Raw genomic sequence first — 14,461 nt, forward strand, 5'->3', positions numbered from 1 at the left:
CGGCGGCGGCCGAGGAGCCGGCGGCGGGCAGAGCGGCAGCGGCCGCTGAGGAGGTTCGAGCCCCGGCCGGGCACCCCCGCGCCAGACCATGTACTCAGCCCACAGGCCCCTGGTGCCCGCGTCCGGCGCGGCCTCCCGTGGCCTCGGCATGTTCGGTCAGTAGTGCCTGGGCCCTGGGACTGCAGGGGTCAAGGTGTCAGGGAGCTAAGTGCGGAGTAACGGTGATGGGGTTATAGTAGGAGATGGGTAGAGGCAGAGTAAATGGGTGACGGGAAAGTTAGAGTACCGTAGTGCCTAGTGACAGCAGGTCAAGTGGTTAGTGATAGCAGGTGGGAGTGTAGTGAGTGATGGGAGCGAGGAGTAGTTGGGGCAGCCTGGTGTTTAGGTGAGGGGGTGACACAGGTCTCTTGTTATTGGAGGTGAGTGTAGAGTAATTGGCTTGTGGGCATGGATTAGAATCTGAGCGGCCTGAGACCTACTTGCCCTAGGTGTGGACTACACAGAGGGAAGGGTTGCCGTTGAGTAGCGGGAAGTGAGTGATGCACTGCTTGCTTAGAACAGTATTAGGCTGAGGTGTTTGTGGAGAGAGAGGGAGAGGAGAGACTCAAGATCCTGGAGGGTGGTGCACTGGGGAGGATTTCAGTAGGGGCAGGACCAAAGGACTGTTCTCCCATTGTCTGCTCGGCCCTTTTTTCCCCACCCAGCAGATGATGATGAGGCTCTGGTGAGAATGATCTTTGTGAAGAGAGGGGCAGGTCCATATCCCTGGGACTGTTAAGGAATTGGAGGATCTACAGGCTTTTGTGTCCCCCAGGGCCCTAGGGGTAGGGGACAGTGTTGTCATAGTGTCTTGAGTCCCCTCCAGTGCTGGCCGCCTTATTCCTTTCCGGTGCCTTGATGTCTACCTTTTTTTTTTTTTTTTTTTCAGGTCAGGTCTTTGCAGAATCAGGTCTTTAGGTTAGTGCCTCACAGAGGGCTTCCCTGGTCCAGGCTTCTGAGGGCATGAGAGGTGACCCCAGGTCAGAGTGGTCTGGCTCAGGGGAGGCCTGGAATGATGGAGACCAGGGCTAGGGCGTTTCCCTCCTCCCTTCATCGTTTTCCCCTAGCAGGGGCCTCCGCTGGTTCCACTTCCCCTAGGAAGCCGCAGTTAGAGGGAAGCCCACTCCTAGCCTTGGCCCGCCCCAGGGCTCCAGCCAGCCACCTAGCTCCTGGAGCCGAAGGTGGGACCTCTGGGACCTATCCTGGTGAGGGAAGTGTCTTCCTGTGCATATGTTCAAGGAAACACCTGGCACTTTTGCCTTCATTGGGCAGAGACTTGTAACATTTCTTCTGTCTGCTCCATTGTCTGTGCCTTTTTTTCTGAGTTTACTGTACCCTTCTCTCTTTCTGGGCTTGGAGGCTGGACCAAGCCCTAAAGTTATACTCAGGGTTTTAGAGGAGGGAAGCTAGAAGGCCTCTTTATGGACAGTAGATTCTCTTTGTGGATAAGGGAAGAAATGCTGAAGATTATGTGCTCAGTCTGGGAAGGGCAGGCCTGGCTCTCTGGAGCCTGCAGTAGTAGGGGAAGGGAGGCAGGGAAAAAGACCTGAGACCCCATGCCCTGTGGGTAATGGAGGGCGGAATGGAGGGGTGACTGAGCCGTAAGCCTCAGGAAAGAGAAGGGGAGTGTGAGGCTGAGGGGAGGGGCTATGTCAGATGGCAACATGGGTGCTGGGAACATGACATGGCTGGGGGAGGGTCTCCAGGCTTGCTCAGGTCTTGGGGCCTTGGGAGTGTTGGATGGCAATTGAGCATGGCCTGGTTTGTGACAGGAGCCAGTCGTTCCTCTGGCCTGGTCCCTGGTGGCAGGGCTGGTGGAGGTGGGGGAGGGAGTGGGGTGTGAGGACTCTCCTTTCCACGCTTCTGTTTTTCATAAACCTAGAAACCTTTCAGGGAGGAGCTTTTCCTGAGTGATGTTGCATGCAAGAGCCCAAGAGACTAGGGTTAGGGGAAGGAGGTGTAAAGGAGGGGTGAAGCCACCTCATCCAGGGTGAAAAACAGCTTGGGTTGGGGGTCAAGGCCAAACTCTCCTGCTGCACGGCTTAGCTGGCTCCTTCCCACAGTGTGGACGAATGTGGAACCTCGCTCTGTGGCCGTGTTCCCCTGGCACTCTTTAGTCCCCTTCTTGGCCCCCAGCCAGCCCGACCCCTCCGTGCAGCCAAGTGAGGCCCAGCAACCTGCCAGCCACCCAGTGGCCTCCAACCAGAGTAAAGGTGAGGGGTGGGGGGCTGCGGGAAGACATGGGGATGGGGTCGAGGTGGCCCAGGAGTCCTCTGATCTGCCTCTCTGACCCCAGAACCTGCTGAGTCGGCGGCTATTGCTCACGAGCAGCCACCAGGCGGGACAGGGAATGCTGACCCTGGGCGGCCCCCTGGAGCCACATGCCCTGAGAGCCCAGTGCCTGGACCCCCCCATACTTTGGGGGTGTTGGAACCTGGAAAGGGCCCCCCTCCCACCACTGAGGAAGAGGCCCCTGGCCCTCCAGGAGAGCCCCGGCTGGACAGCGAGACAGAGAGTGACCATGACGATGCGTGAGTATCCTGAGGTTTGGGACTGGGGGGCGGGATGGCCAGAGTCATGGCCTTTAATGTCTCTGTCGCTCCCACCACAGCTTCCTCTCTATCATGTCTCCTGAGATCCAGTTACCTCTGCCACCTGGGAAACGCCGAACCCAGTCCCTCAGTGCCCTGCCCAAGGAACGAGACTCATCTTCAGAGAAAGATGGACGGAGCCCCAACAAGGTGCCTTATTCCCTCCTGTCCCCAGCTCACCCTGTGGCCTCTCAAGTTTGTCTCCCCAATCCTAACCATTCGCCTCGGGCCTGTGTCTGCAATAGCGGGAGAAGGACCATATTCGGCGGCCTATGAATGCCTTCATGATCTTCAGCAAGCGGCATCGGGCCCTGGTCCACCAGCGTCACCCCAACCAGGACAACCGGACTGTCAGCAAGATCCTGGGCGAGTGGTGGTATGCCCTGGGGCCCAAGGAGAAGCAGAAGTACCACGACTTGGCCTTCCAGGTAACCCTTCCTCCTCTTGGCTCCTCCCTCGCATCCTCCATTGGGTGGGTGAGTGAAGGGGCTCCCTGCCCTCTGTGTCAGGTCAAAGAGGCCCACTTTAAGGCCCACCCAGACTGGAAGTGGTGCAACAAGGACCGGAAGAAGTCCAGCTCAGAAGCCAAGCCCACAAGCCTGGGGCTGGCAGGAGGGCACAAGGAGACGCGGGAGCGGAGCATGTCAGAGACAGGCACTGCTGCTGCCGCTGGAGGTTAGCTGCTTGGCTCTCCTGCCCTCTCCCTCCCTGAGAGTTGCTGGCTACCCCCTTGCTTGCTCACCCCTGCCCCAGAAGCTTCTCTGTGCCTTGTCACTTTTATTTGGGGATCCTTACAAAGGAACCAGCATTTGTCTCGTGTGAAGGATCCAGGGAGGTCTAGACAGATAAGCAAACATCAATCTCATTACCATCTGCCACTTATCAAGCTTTTACTACATACCAGACACCAAGGAGAGTATAATCTCTAGGACTGAAAGCCATATCTCATTTTCCAGATGAGTAAACCGAGGTGCTGAGAGGCAAAACCACTTGGTTAAAGTCACAGAAAACTAGAAACTGACAGATCCAGTAGTTAAAGTCTAGTTTCGCTGGCTCCTGAGACTGCAGATGGAGGCCCCTCATTGGTGGTGCTACTGACTGAGGATGTCAGGTGTGCCTGGCACTGTGCCGAGGCGCTTTTGTGGAGCGATCCTGTGGGTCTGGGCCCACGACTCTGAGGGTGGGGATGCAGTGTAGGAACTGAGGCTCAGGCAGGTCAGTGCTGATTAGCTGGTCAGCGCCACACAATGCTGTCTCCAGGCTTTCTTACTCTCAGGTGGGCCGCCTCCTGGGGAGCCGTGGGCTTGCCCCTTGCAGCCCCAGAGGGGAGGAACCAGTGAGAAGGACATGCTGGGCTGGTGGGGGACCCCGGAGTTCCATCATACTTTTGCCTGGCACCTAGGAGTATCTGTGGGTGGCTTGGCCAGTCCAGGTGCTGACACGAGGTTTCCTGACTGGAGCACTTCTCCCTCTACTCTCCAGTGTCTTCGGAGCTCTTGTCTGTCACAGCCCAGACACTTTTGAGTTCGGACCCCAAGGCTCCAGGGAGCGGCTCCTGTGGGGCAGAACGTCTGCACACAGTTGGGGGACCTGGCTCAGCTCGCCCCCGAGCCTTTTCCCACAGTGGTGTCCACAGCCTGGATGGCGGAGACGTAGACAGCCAGGCACTACATGAACTCACTCAGGTCTGGGGTGCAGGCCATGGGGGCGGAGGAGAGGGGCAGGTAGAGCATCCCAAGGTGACAGCCCCAGCTGAACTCTCCCCACACCTACCCTGCAGATGGTGTCTGGTCCTGCATCATATTCTGGCCCAAAGTCCTCCACCCAGTACGGGGCTCCAGGCCCCTTCACAGCCCCTGGGGAGGGAGGTGCCCTGGCCGTCAGTGGGCGGCCTCCACTGCTGCCCACCCGAGCCTCACGTTCTCAGCGTGCAGCCAGTGAAGACATGACGAGTGACGAGGAACGCATGGTCATCTGTGAGGAGGAAGGGGATGATGATGTCATTGGTGAGCAATTAGAGGGCCCAGAATCCTGTCCAGGGGCCAGGAGGCTGAGGTTTGGAAGGTGGGCAGAAATTGGATCCAGGCCCTCGGGCACCTGTTTTTCTTCCTTCCACATTTGTTTATTGTCGCGGGCACGTTCAGTTCAGGCCTTACTTTTAGGAAGCCCAATCCTGTCTTCGGGAGGCCCCCAGTCAGATGGGAAATCAGGAGGATACAAGCATGGCCAGGCCGTTGGGCACAGTGTTAGGTTCTGTTACCCGCATGCTCGGGCAGGAGGGCGCCCCCTGGGCCAAGGAACAGCCTTCTAGACGAAACTCACTGTCAGCTTGGGGCAGAGCTGAGGCCAGAGCCCAGGCTCCAGACTGTCCCTTCGCCTACGCTGTTCCCCTCTGCTCCCTCAGCTGATGATGGCTTTGCCACCACTGACATTGACCTCAAGTGCAAGGAGCGGGTAACCGACAGTGAGAGCGGAGATAGCTCTGGGGAGGACCCAGAGGGCAGCAAGGTGAGAGCTTTGGATTTGGCGCTGTCCAGTCCCGCTCAGTTCTGGAGGGGAGGAACGTCTGCCGCTGCGTGTGCTGCTGCGGCAGGAGAGCAAGACCCGGAGGGGGCAAACTCCTTGCCCCGTGGGAAGTTGTGTCACAGCCTGGATGAATCGAGGCCTTTGGCTGGCCTGGCTGCCTGTATGGGACACAGGGACAAGAGGGGTGTGGATATCCAGGCTCACTGACATGGTCGTGTCTCTTTCCATCCAGAGCTTTGGCCGGAAGGTATTCTCGCCTGTGATCCGTTCCTCCTTTACCCACTGCCGTCCGTCTCTGGACCCTGAGCCCCCAGGACCCCCGGATCCACCTCCAGGCTTCAGTAAAGGCTACGGGCCCACGCCATCCTCCTCCTCATCCTCGCCTGCCACCTCCTCAACCTCAGCGGCCACCTCCTTCTCGTTGGGTTCAGGAACCTTCAAGGCCCAGGAGTCAGGTCAAAGCAGCACAGCAGCTCCACTACGGCCCCCACCCCCAGGGGCAGGGGGCCCAGTGACACCTTCCAAGACCACCCGCTTCCTCTCGACGGATCCTGCCACTTTCCGGCGCAAGAGACCTGAAAGCGGGGGTGGCCTGGAGCCTCCAGGCCCCTCAGTTATTGCGGCTCCTCCCACTGGGGGAGGCAGTGTCTTGCAGACACTGGTCCTGTCACCAAACAAGGAGGAACGGGAGGCCAGCGGAGCCCGCCTGCCCTCAGCTCCAGCCCCATCGCTGGCCTATGGGGCCCCAGCAGCCCCCCTGTCCCGCCCAGCCGCTACCCTGGTCACCAGTGTGGTGCGGCCTGTCAGCAGCACTCCTGTGCCCATCGCCTCCAAGCCCTTCCCTACCTCTGGCCGGGCGGAAGCGTCTCCAAATGATACAGCAGGTGCCAGGACTGAGGCGGTCACAGGGTCCCGGGCACCTGGGGGCTCCCCGCTGGGTGTCAGCTTAGTGTATTCAGACAAGAAGTCGGCAGCAGCCACCTCACCAGCCCCACATCTGGTGGCTGGGCCCCTACTAGGCACTGTGGGGAAGGCGCCTGCCACTGTCACCAACCTGCTGGTGGGCACCCCGGGCTATGGGGCCCCTGCGCCCCCTGCTGTCCAGTTCATTGCCCAGGGGCCCCCTGGCAATGGGGCCACTGCGGGCTCAGGAGCAGGTGCTGGGAGTGGTCCCAATGGGCCAGTGCCCCTGGGTATTCTACAGCCAGGTGCCCTGGGCAAGGCTGGGGGAATCACCCAAGTGCAGTACATCCTGCCCACGCTGCCCCAGCAGCTTCAAGTGGCGCCTGCCCCAGCACCAGCCCCTGGGACCAAGGCGGCAGCTCCTGGCCCTGCACCCACCACCAGCATCCGTTTCACTCTCCCGCCGGGTACCTCCACCAACGGCAAAGTCCTGGCTGCCACTGCACCCACTCCTGGCATCCCCATCCTGCAGTCCGTACCCTCTGTCCCGCCCCCCAAAGGTGAGGCCCAGGCTGGGCAGCACAAGGAGAAGGGCCACAGGTCTGTTCGGTGCTTTTGTAATCTTTCCTTCTCTCGCTTCTTGCCTTTTGCAGCCCAGTCGGTTTCTCCTGTGCAGGCCCCGCCCCCAGGTGGTTCAGCCCAGCTGCTACCTGGGAAGGTACTAGTGCCCTTGGCCACCCCTAGCATGTCAGTTCGGGGTGGCGGGGCTGGCCAGCCACTACCTTTGGTGAGCCCGCCCTTCTCAGTACCTGTGCAAAACGGCGCCCAGCCACCCAGCAAGGTAAGGGCACCCTGGCTGTGGCCCCGCCTGTTTTCCGTTCCTCTCTTGGGTATTGGTGTCCACATCCTGCCGTTTCTGTCTGTCTGTCCTTTGGTCTTTCTTCTCCCTTACTGTCTGTCATGGGGCTGCTTCGCTATCTTTTCTCTCAGGACGTGTGCACCTCGAGTCTGGCCTTAGTGTCTGCATGTTGTCTTTACTCTGGGTCCCTGTTTTCCTGTGGTCGTCTTTTCATTTGTTCTGATCCCGAGTTCTGTGGCTTCTATCTTTGCTGAGACCCACCCTCCAAGGCCTTGGTCTTCCCTTGCTCTGGGTCTCCCACTCACTGCAGCTGTGGGTACTCTTGCCCACAGATCATCCAGCTGACTCCGGTGCCAGTGAGCACGCCCAGTGGTCTGGTGCCGCCCCTCAGCCCAGCCACGCTCCCTGGACCCACCTCGCAGCCTCAGAAGGTCCTGCTGCCCTCCTCTACCAGGTAATGGCACTCGAGCCTTCGCCTGGAGGCTAGCCCGGGAGAGGGGGTAGATGGGGCCAGCTCACCTCACTCTTCCCCTTTTCCTCTCCCTGTGGCAGAATCACCTATGTGCAGTCAGCAGGTGGGCACGCGCTGCCCCTAGGTACCAGCTCTGCATCCAGCCAGGCTGGAACAGTCACCTCATACGGGCCGACGAGCTCGGTAGCCTTAGGCTTCACCTCGCTGGGGCCCAGTGGCCCTGCCTTTGTGCAGCCCCTGCTCTCAGGTGAGCGGCGGCCTGGCAGGCAGTGCTGGGGACCCAGGGTGGGGCCGAGGCAACCCAGTCGCTAAGTCAGGCCTCTGCCTCTCTGTTTCCTTCTCCATAGGCCAGGCCCCGCTGCTGGCTCCTGGCCAGGTGGGCGTGTCACCTGTGCCCAGCCCCCAGCTGCCTCCCACCTGCGCAGCCCCCGGAGCTCCTGTCATCACGGCGTTTTACCCTGGCAGCCCCGCACCCACCTCAGCACCCCTGGCCCAGCCATCCCAGGCCCCCCCAGGCCTGGTCTACACTGTGGCCACCAGCACCACCCCTCCTGCTGCTACGATCCTGCCCAAAGGCCCACCGGCCCCTGCTACTGCCACTGCCACCCCTACCCCTACCAGCCCTTTCCCTAGTGCCACAGGTGGGTATTGGGCCGACCCAGGGCGGGATGAGCTGGGGGGCCCAGGGGATGGGCTCGCATCAGGCCTGGCTTAGTCAATGCTCTTCTCTCCACCAGCAGGCTCCATGACCTACAGCTTAGTGGCCCCCAAGGCCCAGCGGCCCACCCCCAAGGCTCCCCAGAAAGTGAAAGCAGCCATCGCCAGCATTCCTGTGGGCTCCTTTGAGGCAGGCGCCCCCGGGCGGCCTGGCTCTGCACCCCGGCAGCCTTTGGAGCCTGGCTCAACCCGTGAGCCCGCTGCCCCTGAGTCCGAGCTTGAGGGGCAGTCTACCACGCCAGCCCCTCCGCCTCCCCCAGAGACCTGGCCTCCCACTGCCCGGAGCAGCTCCCCGCCACCCCCACCTGCTGAGGAGAGGACCAGCACCAAGGCCCCTGAGACCGTGGTGAGTGCTCGGCATGCCTGGGCGCTGCCGGGCTCTGCCCCTCGGCCTACTGCCTTTCTGTCCTTTTCCTTGCATGCCTGTCTGAACTGTGTCCTTCCTGCTTGACTGTGTGACTGGGCTTTCTCCAAGGCTCTGTGTCTCGGGCGGTCAGCATCCATTTCTTTGTGTTGCTGGGTTTTGCCCCCATGAATCTGAACCCGGTGCTCTCCATCTTCCTGCCGTCTCCACCCCAGGCCAGCAAATTCCCCAGCTCATCTTCAGACTGGCGTGTCCCTGGGCTGGGACTGGAGAGCCGCGGGGAGCCTCCCACCCCTCCCAGCCCAGCCCCGGCTCCAGCCCCAGCCCCTGGTAGCAGCAGCGGCAGCAGTGAGGGCAGTGGTGGCAGGGCGGCCGGGGACACCCCTGAGCGCAAGGAAGCAGCTGGTACTGGCAAGAAGGTGAAAGTACGGCCCCCACCCCTGAAGAAGACCTTTGACTCGGTGGACAAGTGAGCAGGGGCTGGGGGCTGTGGTGGAGCATGTGAGGGGGGCTGTGGTGGAGCATGTGAGGGTGGCGAGGGAGGGCGTGGCTGTGGGCCGAGCGGGGGAGGTGACCCTGCTCGCTCTCCAGCAGGGTCCTGTCCGAGGTGGACTTCGAAGAGCGCTTTGCTGAGCTGCCCGAGTTTCGGCCTGAGGAGGTGCTGCCCTCGCCCACCTTGCAGTCTCTGGCCACCTCGCCGCGGGCCATCCTGGGTTCTTACCGCAAGAAGAGGAAGAACTCCACTGGTAGAGGAACTTGGGACCCCGGGGTAGGCAGGGGACAGACTGGGCCCGCCTTCTCTGAGCCTGCGTATGTTTGCCCAGATCTGGACTCGGCCCCTGAGGACCCCACCTCGCCCAAGCGCAAGATGAGGAGGCGCTCCAGCTGCAGCTCGGAGCCGAACACCCCAAAGAGTGCCAAGTGCGAAGGGGACATCTTCACCTTCGACCGCACAGGTGCTGGCACCTTGGCAGATGGAGCTGTGGGGGACCCAGGGCCTGCAGAAGGGGTGGGGCCTTGAGAACAAGGTTAGAAATGGAAGAGGCGAGGTGGGTGTCGCTGAGAGGAAAGACAGCAGGTCAAGGATGGTTTCCAGAGCCCAACAGACCCCTAAACTGCCACACGACCTTGGGCGGGTCCCTTTTCAGAACTCCGCTATGAAACAATTTGGTGAAGTCTGGTGAACTCTCAGGTGGTGTGGGGCGGCCATGCTTCTGTAGTAGCCTTGACCTTGCTCCCTGCACTGTTGCAGGTACAGAAGCTGAGGATGTGCTCGGGGAGCTGGAATACGAGAAGGTGCCATACTCGTCGCTGCGGCGTACCCTGGACCAGCGCCGGGCCCTGGTCATGCAGCTCTTCCAGGACCATGGTTTTTTCCCATCAGGTGAGCATGTCTTCTTGTCTTGGCGGGCACTTGGAGAGGATCTGTCTGCTCATCTCACCCTGCCCTCCACACCCTCCACACCCGCCACCGTCCTTCTGTCCCCAGCCCAGGCTACGGCAGCCTTCCAGGCCCGCTACGCAGACATCTTCCCCTCCAAGGTCTGTCTGCAGTTGAAGATCCGTGAGGTGCGCCAGAAGATTATGCAGGCAGCCACTCCCACGGAGCAGCCCCCCGGAGCCGAGGCCCCCCTCCCCGGACCGCCCCCCACTGGCGCTGCTGCTCCTGTCCCCACTCCCAGCCCTGCTGGGGGCCCTGACCCCACCTCACCTGGCTCGGACTCTGGCACAGCCCCAGCTGCCCCGCCATTGCCTCCGCCCCCAGAGCCGGGGCCTGGACAGCTTGGCTGGGAGGAGCCCCCCCAGCCCTCTCCCCCACCCGCTGGTCCCTCCACAGCTGCCACAGGCAGGTGAGGGGCCCCTGAGATCCCAGGACCCACAGCACCCCCTCAGGACATGGACATATGTAGGTGGCAGGAATGGGGGGGCAGGATGGTTACCTCCTCCCCAATAAAGCCATTTCGTCCTTTCCAGTTTGGGGCGGAATGAGGCCTGCTCCTCTGGTCTATCCCCGTTCCCCCACAGCTCCCTCCCTGTGATGGGGGGCAGCTGAGGGGAAGCAGGGGCACAGTCTCCCTCCACTGAGCCCCTGTACATAACCTGAAGTGTGTTACCTTCAGACCTGTTCACTTGTACTTTATGCAAAATGGCTCGTGTGAGGGCTGCGAGCGGAGAGTAGTGAGGGCTTTGGGCCACAGGGAGGTGCCTGTGGAGTAGGGGGAGTTCATGCACCCCTTTTTTCCCCAGAGGGGCTGGACTCAGGTTAGTTTGGGGGTGGGGGCTCCTGCACTTTGCCACAGGCATGGGGAGGGTTCTCTCCCCACCCCTCTGCCCTCCCAACTCGGGTTGTACTTTCTAAGAAGGTGATTCCCCCTACCCTTGTCCCCATCCCCAGAACAAAACATGTTGATCATGTGCAATATTTCTTACTGTGCCGAGAAGCCGGAATGACCGAGATTAAAGCTGTTTAACACACCTGTGTGGCTGCTCCCTCTGAAGGGAGAAAGGGTATTGGCTGTACCAGTCCTGTCCCCAGATGGCCATGAAGCTATGTACAACTTTTCCCCCAGTGAGGGTGGGAGCAACGCCAGGACCACCCCCTGCCAACATCAGAGGGACCGCTGGGCCAAGGTCCCTGGCTCACTGTGGGCCAGGCAGCCCCTCTCCAGGCTGGGTGCTCAGGGAGTCCTGACAAGCTACTCCGCCTCTTTCTCAGCCATCTTAACAACACATGGGCTGGGGGAAGCCCTAGATGGGATGCTGCAACAGTTCACCTTGCAAGTTCAGGTGGGCCTGAGGTCTGAGCCCAGAGGTGGCACTGAGCCAGTCTCAACTACTGGCTGTGCTCAGAGTGATCTCTGCTGCCCCCATGTGGCCTGAGCTAACACTGCAGCCAGGCCAGGAGCTTCCGGGTTATACCCTTCTCAGCCTAGGACAGTGCTCTGGGAGATAAGTGCTCATACCCTGTGTGGAGGGATGATTGCTTGGGGTGGGAAGGTCAGGAAGCTTCCACGGGAAGTGGCATCTAAGCTACAACTAAAGCACAGAAGTTCCAGCTAGGGGAACGGCATGTGCAAGGATTGGAGGACTGCTTTTGGTGGGCTTTGACTGTTGGATCACTTCCCAAAACTCTTGCTTGGTCCTAATCCTATAGGGTAGTGTTGGCAAACTGGTTTCACCTAGTGATACTAATTGGTAGTGCCTCCGTGGAGCACTGCTGTGAGAGCTGAAATCCACCTGACTGCAAGAACCAGAGCGCCTCTTGATCAGTGATGCCTGCCTTGGGCAGAAACAACACCCTGCAGAGCTGCAGGGTCACAGAGACCAGGGCTGAGGTTGAGGTACCCAGATGGGCATGACTATAAAGCAGGAAACAAGATGGGAGACTGAGGAAAGAATTTAATGTTGCTGAAAGGAGGATGCCTAGGGTGAGGGCTCTGGCAGAGGGACACTCTGACCCTGGTCTTGGGCCAGCAGGCGCAGAAGCAGGGAGTGTAGGACCCGGCAGACAGGTGTGTAGCCCAGGCGGCTCAGGTGCAGGTAATCATACATGTCATGGTGGCTTATGGTACCATCTGAGTGCACAAAGCCAGGGTCAGCATCCAGGAAGTGGGCCCGTGGATGGCCAGCCAATGCCGCCCGTACCAGCTCGTTCACCCGTCGGTTTTTCTCACGAAGTGGGTTAGGGTGCTGGCCCCTCGGAAGCAGACCCTGAGGAGGGGCATCAGAAGTTGTGAGATATCCTACCAACATCTGGGTTCTATTAGCACCTCTGTGCCAAACTTATCCAACCCCCACCACGAAGTCTGGAATGGGAAACTCGGGATTGGAAGGGTAGTTCCTGATGTCCTGAGACCCCCATTCAGCAACAGCCTTCCGGGTGCCAGCCTTTTTTTAAGCATTACACATAAAAATGTTGACGTAATGGCAAGGGGTCAATCTCTCAGAGAAGGAAATTTCCCAGCTAAAAGTTACAGAGCCTGGATTCACCCTGGGAATGCCTGACAACTTTTGACTAAGTGTTTTGAGTTTTAAGACTCCCAGAATCTCCAGTATTTCCTTAGGTGTTAGGAAACGTCATTGTGAAATTTTGCCTGAAAGCCACTGCTCTGTGCCAAGCTGCCCAGAACTGTGTCAGCTGTGTGGGTGGCTACACCTGAGGGGGTCCTAGACGAGTGCCATTCTTCCCCGCCCTTCCATGCTCACCAGCACCACGACCCGGGCCTGGGGCTGCCGCTGGTTCACCAGTTGCACAATGGCCTTGATGCCGCCGGCCACCTGCTCTGCTGTGTGCCCGTGGTTGTTGGTACCCACCCAGACCACCACAATCTGTGGATGGTGGAAAGAGAGGTATGAAGCAGTGGTGAGGGGGCGGGCTAAGGAGGCTTTAGCCGCCCACTCAAGCCCTGCTCACCTTGGGACGGATGTGTTCCAGCTCCCCATTCTCCAGGCGCCATAGCACGTGCTGTGTGCCATCACTGCCAATGCCAAAGTTAAGTGCGTGCAGAGGAGAGAAAAGCTCCCGCCAGATCTGTAGTCAAGAGGTGGTGTGGGAACAGGGGCATTGTCGGCATGGACCACCACCCTAGGTCCAAATGTTAATAACCAAATGTCGTTATGGAAGAGCCTCACTTCATGGAAGCAGTCTGGTTAAATCGCACCTTGAGCAAAGCCCGGTATGGTTAAACCTCACTTTATGCAAACCTATTGTAATCTCCCATTCACAGAACCCTGTACAAGAAAGACTCACTTTATGGAAACCCATTGTGCTTGAGCCATGCATTGAACCAAAAGCTGAATCTCACTTTGAGGAAAGCCATTACCGTTTAACCTCGCTTAGTGGAAAGATATTATAATAGAGCCCCCTTTGTGAAGAGCTATTACAGTCGGCCTTCACTTGGGAGAAAGGACTATAGCTTTGTGGAAATCCATTAAGCAAACAAGAGTCTCAGCTTAGGCAATCTTGCAGGAAAGCCTCATTTTAGGTCTCTCTATACACAAGCCCAGCCTGACAAAGTCAAGACACACACTTCCTTCTCAGGAGAATGTTGTACCTGACACAGATTCTGGGTGCTGGGCGCTACCTCAGGCTGTTTCGAGTACCCCATATTCCGCCTGGCCTGCGGTCTGGTCCAGGTGTGTCAGCGAAGGCACAGGCCTGGGTAGGGCCGGAGGAGGGGGACGGGCCTCACCTCGCACTGATGCATTAGCTGGACCAAGGAATCCCCGATGAAGACGACTTCGGGTTCTTTATCTTTGCTGTCGGCCACGAACCGATGGTGCTTAGGGGACAAACAAGGGAGTGTCAATGGCAGCAGCACTCCTGGGCCCAACCCCTCCCTTCCTTAGCATCACCCCAACTGCCCTCAGTTTCCCAGTCAGGTAGAGCCCCGCGAATCAGGTTAACTCCTGAGCCCCCCATCTCCACCTCCGACTCCTGAGCGTCGCGGGCGGGGTCGCTCACCAGGGACATCCAGCGTCCATCGCCCTGCACGTCCTGCACGGGCGTGGGCTTACTGGCTGGGTTCTCTCCGCTCATCTTGGCGCCGCAGCTCCTGCAGGATGAGCGAGGGAGGTCGGTCCGGGAGTTCCCGGAGGTGGTGGTTCCACCACGCCCACCCCTATCCCTCCAAGCAACAATGGACAGTCCGGATGCCCGCACTCCAGCGGTGGACGATGGCCGATCCTGGGCGCGGCCTCCTCTCCAGGGGCGGAAACCTTCACTTAGGAGGGGAGGAGGTGGATCAGGAACCCTTGCTTCCCCCACGGCGGCCGCGCAGTGAGCTCGTCCGGCGCTTCTTGACCGGGCGCTTCCCACTCTCCAGCCTCGGCCGCGGCAGCTAGCTCACCCCCGGCACCTGGAGATGGGGGAGGCGAGACCATCCAGCACCCGTGGCGGGGGGTGCGGCGAGGAGGGAGAAACCACCCCACTGGCGTCACGGGGAGGAGCAAATTACCTAAAAGGCCAGCAGTGGGCGGGGAAAATCTAG

General features: G+C 59.8%; 2 protein-coding genes across 10 annotated transcripts; one reads left to right on the forward strand and one right to left on the reverse strand.

Moving 5' to 3' along the window:
* Window positions 1-6: 6 nt before the first annotated feature.
* LOC105307352 (protein capicua homolog) lies at window positions 7-10,946 on the forward strand. 6 transcript variants are annotated; one of them, XM_011382829.1, is made up of 20 exons: window positions 7-155; window positions 2,103-2,252; window positions 2,336-2,570; window positions 2,651-2,780; window positions 2,876-3,058; window positions 3,140-3,305; window positions 4,113-4,315; window positions 4,411-4,636; window positions 5,035-5,138; window positions 5,389-6,619; window positions 6,713-6,900; window positions 7,251-7,372; window positions 7,471-7,637; window positions 7,738-8,031; window positions 8,131-8,453; window positions 8,687-8,940; window positions 9,066-9,217; window positions 9,296-9,427; window positions 9,724-9,855; window positions 9,961-10,946. In XM_011382829.1, the coding sequence occupies exons 1-20, from the start codon at window positions 89-91 to the stop codon at window positions 10,323-10,325; spliced, it is 4,824 nt and encodes a 1,607-aa protein (XP_011381131.1). In that variant the 5' UTR covers window positions 7-88; the 3' UTR covers window positions 10,326-10,946. The 6 variants fall into 6 exon arrangements, with proteins under 6 accessions (XP_011381131.1, XP_011381127.1, XP_011381129.1 ...); XM_011382825.2 differs by having other exon boundaries at window positions 41-155; window positions 8,128-8,453; window positions 9,063-9,217; XM_011382827.2 differs by having other exon boundaries at window positions 41-155; window positions 8,128-8,453.
* A 904-nt stretch (window positions 10,947-11,850) lies between these two features.
* Window positions 11,851-14,396, reverse strand: PAFAH1B3 (platelet activating factor acetylhydrolase 1b catalytic subunit 3). 4 transcript variants are annotated; one of them, XM_011382832.2, is made up of 6 exons: window positions 14,321-14,396; window positions 13,936-14,026; window positions 13,664-13,753; window positions 12,886-13,002; window positions 12,678-12,800; window positions 11,851-12,182 (listed from the first exon to the last, which is right to left on the reverse strand). In XM_011382832.2, the coding sequence occupies exons 2-6, from the start codon at window positions 14,008-14,010 to the stop codon at window positions 11,895-11,897; spliced, it is 693 nt and encodes a 230-aa protein (XP_011381134.1). In that variant the 5' UTR covers window positions 14,011-14,026; window positions 14,321-14,396; the 3' UTR covers window positions 11,851-11,894. The 4 variants fall into 4 exon arrangements, with proteins under 4 accessions (XP_011381134.1, XP_011381135.1, XP_011381133.1 ...); XM_011382833.2 differs by having other exon boundaries at window positions 14,330-14,348; XM_011382831.1 differs by having other exon boundaries at window positions 14,190-14,323.
* Window positions 14,397-14,461: the final 65 nt, after the last annotated feature.

The sequence above is a fragment of the Pteropus vampyrus genome, unplaced genomic scaffold, assembly GCF_000151845.1.
Source record: "Pteropus vampyrus isolate Shadow unplaced genomic scaffold, Pvam_2.0 Scaffold490, whole genome shotgun sequence".
NCBI lineage: Eukaryota > Metazoa > Chordata > Mammalia > Chiroptera > Pteropodidae > Pteropus > Pteropus vampyrus.